At 37.0% G+C, this 11,910-nt stretch overlaps 1 protein-coding gene across 1 annotated transcript; it reads right to left on the bottom strand.

Annotated features, from left to right (window-relative positions):
• Positions 1-11,012: 11,012 nt before the first annotated feature.
• LOC128195571 (two-component response regulator-like APRR7) lies at positions 11,013-11,910 on the bottom strand. Its single transcript, XM_052873559.1, has 2 exons — positions 11,415-11,910; positions 11,013-11,073 (listed from the first exon to the last, which is right to left on the bottom strand). Exons 1-2 carry the CDS (start codon positions 11,877-11,879, stop codon positions 11,032-11,034), a joined length of 507 nt encoding a protein of 168 aa, XP_052729519.1. The 5' UTR covers positions 11,880-11,910; the 3' UTR covers positions 11,013-11,031.

The raw sequence follows: 11,910 nt of genomic DNA on the forward strand, positions 1-11,910 counted from the left end.
ATAACTATATTTATCATAAAATGCGAAGGTCAAAATGAATTTGAAACATAAAAAGAGAAACACTTACCCTTGAAGCATGTTTCTTAAGTCATTTTTCATCTTCCTATGCAGCGAACAAAACCATACAATTTTACATTATTTGGGAATGATGAGCATCAACTGCCAATGAGACCTCTCATGATTCATAAATAGTTAGTTAACTAATTAAGAAAACTTTAATGAAATTTTACATCAAGCAACCCATACCCATCAATGTATGACACAAAGTATATGTCTTTGTTTGACTCAGCCATCCATGTTTTCAAATACTTTTGTTTGCTCTCAATTGTGTTACTAGAAGGTTGGATGGTCTGAGGTTCAACAAATTCGTGCATGGAAGACCGACCTTGGTCCACAATAACTGTGTCCATGTACCTAAAATAACAAAGTTAAGTTGTTAGAAACTAAGAATGTAAATAAGTTTAATATGGAAGACAAAATTAACTATCTTACATGCACAATAGTTGAAGGATGGAAATATTCAACATCTTGTCTCCCCCAATGATCTCCGGTGCATCACTGAATGTGATATATACTGGGACGTGGGGGGTTGCCAAATACTTTATTATCCCAGTACACTTCTATTGGTCCTCTGTTCAACCTGGGTAATTTTGTCATGAGCTTTGCTAGAGGATCACCATCCACTTCAGCCAAGTCATCATCTTCATCTATGACTAGCTGATGCATCGACTGCTTGTGGGGACGTATGAATTGAACATAAAAATTTCAAAGTTATCAATAAATATTTTTAAATTTAACATACAAAGACTAATAATAAAAATATTATACCTGTGGTGTACCAATGTGTGACATGATCAATGCTTTAGGCCAGGCTATAAATGTTCCTACGGCCTCCCCCACAAAATGAATTTCTAAAGTGGGTACACGCACCTAAGCCTGGGGATCCCGAACCTCGTCAATCGTCAAACGCACGTGGTGGGGTAATAGGGAAACACCATGAACAGTCTGCCCTTCCTCAAGTACTCGTCCGACAGCCACAATGCGTGGGGATCCCCATCAACCAATAGCTCATACTGGTCACTATACTCAGTAGGCTCTACAATAGAGCATGATCACCTAGTGTTGACCCTAGGTGGTGTGGGAGCTTCAGTGGGCAACCCCATAGTGGGCTACGTCATGGAATGCAACTTCTCTTCAAGCATTCTTTGAATTTCTTTTTGTTCTTGTAGTTGTTAGAATGTCGTCCCTACCTTGGTCGTTGTTAGAATGTCATCCCTACCTTGGCCAACAAATGTTCCCTAAGTTTGCTGCTCAACCAACTAATCCTGCATATAAAAAAAACTTTGTAAGAGGGAAAATGCGATGATAAATACACAATTAAACAATGCTTTGGTTTAAACTTACAATTTTTTATGAGATCAAGGCAGGTGAGGAAGATGTCATTCTCCCATCAGATTTAGTACGAGCAGCCTTCCATAGCTCATACCTAGCAGGTGCAGGTGCTACGTCGGGGGACTCAAGTCCTAAGGCCTCCGCTCGAGTCTTCCTCATCTTCTTCTCAAGTTTTGCATAACCACCTCGTGATAACACGTGTGGTGCATCATTTAGCCTTTGCCTTTCTTAGGCGGCTAACCTTTTACCTTGTGAAACCATATATATTCATAAGTGTAAAATCATAATAAATTGCATTAACTAAAGACTCTATAGATATTAAGAGACAAATATGCCAGTTGGCAGACTCTCTAGATGCACGAAACTGCATTCACTCCTCCTATGTGAAATTGTAGTGTTCCCATGGATTCTCATGTTGTCTGTCTCCAAAGACATATAGATGTGTCAATCTTTTCTTGAAATCCCTCCATCTGGTCGCTACATGGGACAACACTTTCTTTCTAAGTTGAGCAGTGTTTGGAATTTCATAATTTTGCTGTTTAAAATAAAGAACATGTTAATGACATAAAACTATAAGAGAAAAAAGTTTATCAAATTTCTTTTAAGTATACATACCTAAATATCTTGCCATAAAAGGTTCTTGTCAACCTCTGGGTTTCATGAAGGATAGACACATGGATTTTTGCTAACACACCTAGATAACTCCTAAACCTATCAGCATTTGGCCCTGATGGCACACCTGATCTGGGGTCAATGTCAACATGTCTCCTCTGTCCATCAACGCGTTGGGATGTCACTTCTGGCAATCGTGTGACAAATCGACGATGTCTTGATCCTAAGGTCAACATACCTGCAAAAGATATACAAGGTTAATACTACATCAAATATGATGAATAAGACAACATTTAAAGTCGCTAAAAAAATATCACAAAACCTATTAAGATATTGTTTTCTCCCAGATCCCTTCATTGTAATCACTATGAATTGTGTGGATGTCATCAACTACGTCATCGACCTTGTCTTCAATGGGTCTTGATGCAACAAAATGTTGTCTCAAGTATATCAAGAGAATCTTCATCATCATAGTCGTGCATGTTTTTTCCTTCCAAAACCACTGACCATTTTTTATTTGCTGGATCATTTACGTAGAATATTTGTCTTGCTTGACTAGCCATAATAAATGGTTCATCAGTGTAATTCATCTTGTTGAGGTCCACCAATGTGAAACCAAAGTCATCTGTCATAACATCGGAATTGATATCAACCCATTTACACTTGAAAACTAGGACTCTAAAACTGACATGATCAACTTCCCATATTTCTTGTATTATTCCAAAATAACTCATGGATGTTGTGATTGGATTTTTGTCTTTAGAACTATCAAAGTGCACAGCCTCAGCTTGTAGTGTAACCCCACTATTTTGAACTCTACTTTTGTCATCTTCTACCTTTGTTTGAAAATAAATATTGTTTATATAGTACCCACCATATGTAATGACATATGTGTTCGGCCCGCAAGATAACCTCAATAGACTTCAGAAACATTTGGAGTCGCATAAATCTTTTCCTTAAACCATTGTAAGAAGGTTTTGACATGTTCATTAAGAAGCCATTTTTCACTCATTCTTGGGTATGTTGCCTTTATTTCATTAACGTGTTCAGAAATGTAAGGAATCACATGAATAGTGTTGTTTAAGATGTACAAATGAGCTTGATCAACTTCTTTTCTACTAACACACTCAATTCTCACACCTCAAACACCCTTACCTTCACATTTTCCTTTATGTGTACTCTTAAGAAGACCCACTGATTCACTACTTGGCATATAACTTAAACAAAATTTAATGGATTCTTCTACAACGTATCGTTCTATGATTGAAGCTTCTAGTCGATACTGATTCTTGACATATCCCTTTAAGATCTTCATGTATCTTTAGACAGGGTATATCCACCTTAAGAAAACCATTCCACATATTCAAATTTCTCTTACTAGATGAACAATCAAATAAACCATGATATCAAAAAAAGGTGGAAAATACATCTCCAATTCACACAATATTCTTATTCCTTCATTTTTCAATTGATCTAAACCTCTAGGGTCAACAACTTTCTTGCAAATGGCATTAAAGAACAAACTCAAATGTGACAGAATACCTCTAACAGAAGCAGGTAATATGCCTCAAATAACAACTGGTAGCAATTGTTGCATCAATACATGACAATCGTGAGACTTTAAACCAACTAACTTTAACTCTTGCATAGCAACAAGGTTACTAATATTTGAAGAATAACCTTGTGGAACCTTCACACTTCTTAAAGAGTTACAAAAACTTTGTTTTTCTTTTTTAGAAAGAGTGTGACATGCTGGGGGTAGATAGGTGCGTCTTCCAATTGACTGTGGATGTAACTCAGAATGGATTTCCATGTCAGCTAAATCTTGTCGTGCTTTTATTCCGTCTTTTGTCGTTCCTTTCACGTTTAATAAAGTTTCGATGACACTGTCACAAACATTTTTTTCCACGTGCATGACCTGACATCTATACAATGTCTAACATCAAGTTTACACTAGTACGGAAGATTAAAAAATATTGATCATTTTTTTCAAATGTTTTTCGCAAAAGGTACTTTTATGATGTTTTCCGAAGACAATGTCAATATTTTTTACTTTGTTGTACACTTCTTCACCATTACGGGGTCTGCATACAACCTCATCCTCAACACTTGCATTAAATTTTTTTTCAATCTACGGTCAGGGTGATTACGAGGAAGGAATTTTCGATGTCTTGTATATACTGTCTTTTGACCATGCTTCAATTGAAAGTAACTAGTGTTTTCTTCACAAATGGGACATGTAAAATGACCTTTTACACTATAACCGTTTAAGTTTCCATATGCTGGGAAATCATTTATAGTGCAAAACAACATTGCACGCAAATGAAAAGATTCTTGAACATCATAATCGAACACTTCGACCCCTTCTTCCCACAACATTTTCAAATCATCAATTAAAGGTTTCAAGTAAACATCAATGTCATTTCCAGGTTGTCTAGGACCCGGTATCATCATGGACAACATCACATATTTTCTCTTCACGCACAACAATGGAGAAAGATTATATATCATCAACATAACTGACCATGAATTGTGTTTGCTACTTAAGTTTCCATAAGGATTCATACCATCAGTTGCAAGTGCAAGTCTTAAGTTTCTTGGATCTGCACTAAATTCTGGAAATGTTTCATCGATCTTCTTACATAATGGTGAATCAGCTGGGTGTCGAAGAAGATTATCGCACTTTCTTCCGGTAGTGTGTCATTTAAGGTTCTTTGCATCTTCTTTAACAGAGAACGTACGTTTGAACCTAGGTATTATAGGCAAATACCATATCACCTTAGCAGGTGCACCATCATTACCTTCATCACTAGTGTTTTTGTCATTTTTCTTTTTAAAACGGGATAAATCACACGTTGGACAATACTTTAGCGAAGCAAACTCCTTTATGTACAAAACACAATCACTAGGACAAGCATGTATCTTTTGATATTCGAGTCCCATTGGACATAATATTTTCTTAGCCTCGTAATGGCGAATAGGTAGAGTATTATTTTTTGGAAGCATCTCCTTCAACAACTCCAACAACTCTATGAAACTTTTATCAGTCCATCCATTCCTTGCTTTTACACTAAACAGTTTCAAAGTTGCAGATAGACGTGTAAAGTTGGGGCATCCTAGAAACAACGATTGCTCTGAATCATGTTTAAGAGAACCATACAAAGTTGATGTCCTCTAAATGATCACTCATCCATTCTTCCACATAATCTGTTCCTCGCGACGTGGTAGGTTGGTCCAGTACTTCTCCATGCCAAGTCCAAGCGGTATAAGTTCTCATTATGCCGACATGAATAGATGGCCATGCATATTGTCTAAGTCTTGGAGTGTTTGATTAAGACAACGAACACAAGGACAAAAATATGTCTCGTTCACAGACTTAGCATTTTGTTCAACATATTGCAAGAACTCTGAAACACCCTTCTCATATTCTTCACTGATGCGACGTTCATTCATCCAGCTTCGATCCATACTATGTTCGTAATATACTTCATCAGTTTCAATTTTTTAACTCTCACAAGGTTAGGCCCTACCCATTCAGAAAAATTATTTTTCATAATTTGCTAAGACACATGCAAAGAAGTCTACATCATAAATTTGATAAGATTTCGGCAACATTTCTCATTGGTCTCCAATATACACGAATTGAGAGTAGTCAAGGATGGTCACAATCAAATATGCAACCGGAGAACAATACAAATATTGAACCGAAATTTTATCAATCTTATCCATAAACTCCAACATACATGTTATAGCAAATTATGAAAAATAATTTTCCCAAACTGTCTAATCGCGCAATTCAAAATTTAACACAAATGATTAAAAGATTAATCTTTTGTGTTAAATTTCAAATGAGAACTAAATTTCACTCAATTAGATACTAATAATTTAACATACCAATCATAACAACACAACAAAACTTTATCACATGCATATTCAAAAGCCAATAACATACATACGCAAAAGCCAAAAACATGCATACACAAAAGTCAATAACATGTATATCTCCAAAAACAAACAACATGCAAATCCAAAAGCCAACAACATGCAAATTCGACGGTTAATAACATGCATATTCGAAAGTTCATAACATGCATATCCAAATGCAAAAAACATGCATACCAAAAAGCCAATAACATGCATAGACAAAAACTTTTAAACAAGAATGTTAACCTTCTTAACTGATTACAAACGTAGTGGAGGAATTACAGGAATGGAAAACAAAAAAAAAGTTGTCCAAAACGCAAGAAATTGCCGCCCAAGGAAACCAGCAAAACTACACCAAAACACAGTGAAAACTCATTTTAATCGGTTCAAATGGAAGATAATCCATCAAAGACTAATTTAATCGGAGTAAAAGTAAGTTTAAACGGTCCAAAAGACGAAAAACGTACCTGAAAATGCAAAGCCGAGAGAGAAAACGCGAGGATGAAGAAGATAAATAGTGTGTGTAACTGCCCCGAGTTTGTGCAAAGAGTAATAAAACACCTTAGACGTCGGGGCCCTCTCCCTCGGACATCTATAGAGACATCAGACGTCTAACATATGGGGCCTGGAAGTCTATGTCTATTTAAAATTTAATTTTGATGAAGGCTATATATGTCCGATATATGGGGCCCGAACGTCTATAGGGACATCAGACGTCCGACATAGGGGCCCGGACGTCTATTCTACGACATAAAAATGACTTTTGGTATTCTTTGCCACCATCAGACGTCCAACATAGGGGCCCGGACGTCTAAAGCAATAGAATAGGGCAACTTTTCACCTACCTATCTGGTCATTAGGCGTTCGACATGGGGGCCCAGATGTTTATAGGGAAATCAGACGTCCGACATAGGGTCCCGGACGTCTAAAGCAATGGATCAGGGCAACTTTTCACTTACCTGTCAGGTCATTAGGCGTCCGACATAGGGGCTCGGACGTCTATGGGGACATCAGACGTCCGACATAGGAGCGCGGACGTCTAAAGCAATGGATCAGGGCAACTTTTCACCTACTGTTAGGTCATTATGCGTCCGACATAGGGGCTTAGACGTCTATAGAGACATCAGACGTCGGGGACCAGCCTGGTCGGACGTCTACAACATTAACTTATTTATAGAAGTGTCACCGATCATTTTTTACGTGAGATATTCGGGAATCGGATGTCTAAAAGGTGACGTTAAAGGCCTTCTCTACACTAGTGGCCAAGCTTTTCATACGAACCATTACAACAGGCAGCTCTAGTTGATGCACCGCAACAACAACCTGTCATTTACACAGCTCTTTCATGTTTATTTGGTGCTAAAATATTTCAACTCTTAGTCCTCTAAAATGTTCCAACAACGATATTCATCATATGCAACCAAGTCTTGATCACGTGGTTTCACTTATTCCTCTCCTCATATGACTCTCATTGTTAGAAAACTTGAAATTACTAGGAGAGTGACACGTAGTATTACAGACTTGATGTCTTTTGCAGTGGGTATTTGACTTTGGGCATACGTCCAATCCTTTTGATAATAAATTATTTTGTATACAAATTATATGATGTGAATTTTCCTTTTTTTTTATTACATGCAATAAGTAGATTATGGAAATAAGAGTAATTCGTGATGTATTTGATCAAAACAATGAATTAAACATGAATTTATGATAACGGGTAACCACTTTCTAACTAGTCATGAATTCTAGAGTTTTAAGTATGCAATTATATAATAACATTGTTTTATGTATTCGATGATCCATCACCTATATAAAAAGGAAGTCATCGTTGAAATAACACATTGTTGAAAAAGTTATCTTTTCTAAAGTAGAGATTAAATTTTGCTTAAGTGTTGTTTAAATTTTGTTTAAGTTTTTAAGATTTAAAAGTTTAAGTTACACTTTGTTTAGACAACAAAATTAAAATTAGACATCCTTTGTTTAATTTTATTTTTAAATACTTTATTATGCACTTGAATTGAATAATTTGAAATATATATTTTGTTTTAAAAAACTTAATTTATTTCAAATTTTAGTTTCATGACTAAATAAATAGAACTAGAAAAAATAGCAGTAAAATAAAATCTATTATGTTAAATTTTTTAAAATTTTATAATTGTATACTTTATAATTTAATAATTTTTAAAAATATGTCTCTAGTTATGTTTTTGTAACATCCCAAAAATACAATGTAAAATTATATAATAGAATGAACACATATAATAATATTACAGCTCAGTTCTTACACTAAAGTAAAGCGAACACAAGTTTATGACCAAAAGGCCTTACAGGAAAAGTTAAAAACTTTAATTGTACAGGAGTACAAGTCTGACCAAACGGTTTATAACATAACAAGCATCGAACGATCGTTCAAAACAAAAGGGGAGGTGATCGAACGACCACCTTAAAATAACTAAACTATTGACCGAACGTTCTACAATTCGGTCTTAACTTCAACCTCCACCAGGTTTTCTTCCTCCAGCGCCTCTTCCAACTGTACGTCTCCTTCTGCTCACATCCACACGGATGATCATTGCAAGAACAAAGACGGACGTACAAAACAAGACAAGACAGGAAACATAGGGTAAGCTTATGTAATTTAATTCATGCATAAACATACATTTCATACAATCAACCAAACAATATAATTCATCATATGTTTCATACAAAACCTAATACTAGACTTACTGTCCGGACTGTATGAAATCTGTGTAGCTACAGGCGTTCGTGCACCCGAGTGATGTAGTAACTAGGATGCCCTCAACAGCTGCCACCAGAGATTAGTCCTATCTGTCCAAAGTACCCCTAAGGACTAGGACCTCCTGCCGTTCCCACACATGACCTACCCTCCTCTACGTGAAGACGAGTACTCACGGAACATCAAGATGAACCGCCAGCTTAGAATGCCCACAATCATACTTTACCAATTCAATAATCATTCATGAGTCATTCCTTCCCGGAACACTCGTTCAAAATTCAAACATTTCAATCCATATCACATTCTCTTCATATTTCATTCATAATCATTCTCAATTTCATCTTTCATTATCCATCATCTTAATTTTTTTTTCTTTCTTTATCAATCAGTTAAATTCCATCTTTGTTCAAGGATTCTTACAGACACCCGATATCCTACGTTCAATCCTCACTCAATATGAGAACGAACACTTGGAACGAAACAGAGAAATCTCCCGTTCCATAATAGAATAAGATCGAGAGAATTACTATCAGTTTGAGAAAGAAACCGAGTTCAATCATATAAACATGAACGAGTAGAACGAACGATCGTTACTTAAAAGGTGACCCAATTAGAAGACCATATCAAGTACTAAGGCTCTAGGCCGGAATCAATAACTACGGACACTTCAAAGAATATACTTAGAAGAATTCACATGAAGAAACCTAATGTCAGTCAATGACCGAACACGGAAAAAGGAAAAACTCTATTGAAGTTGGACGAACGCTATTTCAATCAAGATATATTATAAAAGAAATGAGAACTATCGCTTGATGTAAGACCAAGCACCATTCAGACGATCGCTTGGTGTAAGACCAAGCACCATTCAGACGATCGCTTGGCGAAAGACCAAGCATTACTCAGAACGATCACTTGGTGTAAGACCAAGCACCATTCAGACGATCGCTTGGTGTAAGACCAAGCATCACTCAGAACGATCGCTTGGTGTAAGACCAAGCACCATTCAGACGATCGCTTGGTGTAAGACCAAGCATTACTTAGAACGATCGTTCATGCACAGTATTACGAAACGAAGACGATCGTCCTCAACTAAGATTCTTCCCAAATGAAAGAATCCAAGTCTAACCAAATTCACTATGAAATACCAAACGGTCGATGACCATTCGGTGACGAAGTACTCTTTCATATAGAAATTTCATATCAGAATCATTTATATTCCAATTCATTTCTTAACATATAGTTTCATAACTTTATACATTCATCTCATAATCACTTTTCATACTTCATAAAATCCAAGCATATCAACCATCATGCATCATATTCATTCAGTCAACTAACGAACGTTCATACAATCCAAGCATATCAACCATCATGCATCATATTCATTCAGTCAACTAACGAACGTTCATACAGTACAACCACTACTGGAAAATTGGGATTTACAGACGGCATTTTACCAAAGGCCTTAAGGCCCTCGGTAAAGAGGTAATTACCGAAGGCTTATAAGCCGTCGGTAAGGACCTCATTAAGTTAAGTCAGAAATTAGGTTCGTCGTGGCCCAAAATCATTTTCATCAGCCTCGTCGTGTTGTGCGTATCCTCCCTCTCTTCACACGGTTTCCTTCGTTGGTTCACGGTCTGTCACTTTATCGGTGAGTAACCGGCGGTGGTTGGTCACGGTGGTCAGTGGTGCGTCCATCGGTGTTGGTTCACGGTGCGTGGTGGTTTTCGGGAGTCCGGGGCTAGGGTTCGTCCTAGGTTAGTTCTTTCGTTGAGGGGTGGTGGTGTGGAGGTTGAGGGACTTTGTCGGAGGTAAGTTCCACAGAACTTCATTGACACTATCATGTTCATTTTGGTAAAGCTTAGATAGTGTTGCTGCCTTCATCTACTTTTCATTAACTTCTTAGTATACGGTTGAAGGAACTTGGTTGAGGGCTGCGTTGGAGTGGCCGTTGTGGGGCGTTGCTGTCAAGGCTATCTCGGTTGAGGTAAGTTGTTCGATTATAAATTGGTTATCAGTTCGAATGTTGTTAAATTTGTATGACTTTGTTGTGGCATCAGTGTATTGCTTGTTTGATTGAGAAAGATTGATTTGTAATTGGAATGAGGGGCAAGGTATTGGCATGCCAGTTAGAAAGTTTAAATAACCTTTAACCGTAGTATAGGAAAATCAAAGAAAACGAGGAATACAATTAAACATTATTCCTAAGTTTCAATTAATGTAAAAGTTAAACTGTGAGTGACAGAACTTTCCTCAAAAGTTCAATAAAAGAAGGATTAATCAGTGAAATGGTTGTAACGATGAAATGAGAAAATGAGAAACTTACATTGGCACTTGAAGGGAGTGCCACTCATGACAACATCTTGCTAGTTCTGGACATGACTGTCACTTGAAGGGAGTGCCACTGTCTTTACATGTCACAGCACAGAAACGCTCAAGAATATTGTTTATGGCAAGAACAGCTGGATGGAGAGAATACAGATAGGAAAGACTATAGTATCACCACCAGAAGGTTGGATATATTTGAGGGGTGGGATGGTGAGAAATAGTTAGGCAAAAAGGGGTTTTAGGAATTTTCCCATTGTTATATTCAATTTCTTTTGTTGAAATTTTCTCGAGAATTATGTTTATAGAGGTCAACCACTGGGAAAAAGAAGTATATATAGTCTAAAACATATAATTTCCAGTTTCTACAACATCATAGCAATATATATTAAATAACTTACTTATGTACTCTATAGACTGTTACCTTTTTATGAAAGCACCTCTCCTTTCTTTCTCTTCTCTTTTGGCGAAATTTAGTTAAGGCTGCTTCCCTTTGAGAAGTCTTGTTTTGATCTACTCTGTTGGCACTTCTACTTCCACTAGCATCGCCACTGCCACTATTCCCAGGGAGTCCATTGTTGCTTTCCATGTTTGTTCCTCCAGCATTAACTGCTGTGCTGCCCCCATTTTGGCCATTGCTTCCATTGTTGCTTCCTGAAACACTTCTATTGATACTGAGGTTCCCAACATTACATTCAACTAGCACTTCTACCACATTTGATGAACCACAATGTGGAGTAGCAGCAGTAGCCAATTTCTTTGCAGATTCAGCATCATGATTAGGTGGCAACTGGTGCATGTCATCAGTACAGTTATTGTTTTCATAATGGAGATGGAAGTTTGGAGTAGCAGAATCTCTATGTCTGTCTACTTTAGGTAGTGCCAGCATTGTTGCTGCTTTATCTTCAGTGTTATGTAAT

This window comes from Vigna angularis, chromosome 2 (assembly GCF_016808095.1).
Source record: "Vigna angularis cultivar LongXiaoDou No.4 chromosome 2, ASM1680809v1, whole genome shotgun sequence".
Lineage (NCBI taxonomy): Eukaryota > Viridiplantae > Streptophyta > Magnoliopsida > Fabales > Fabaceae > Vigna > Vigna angularis.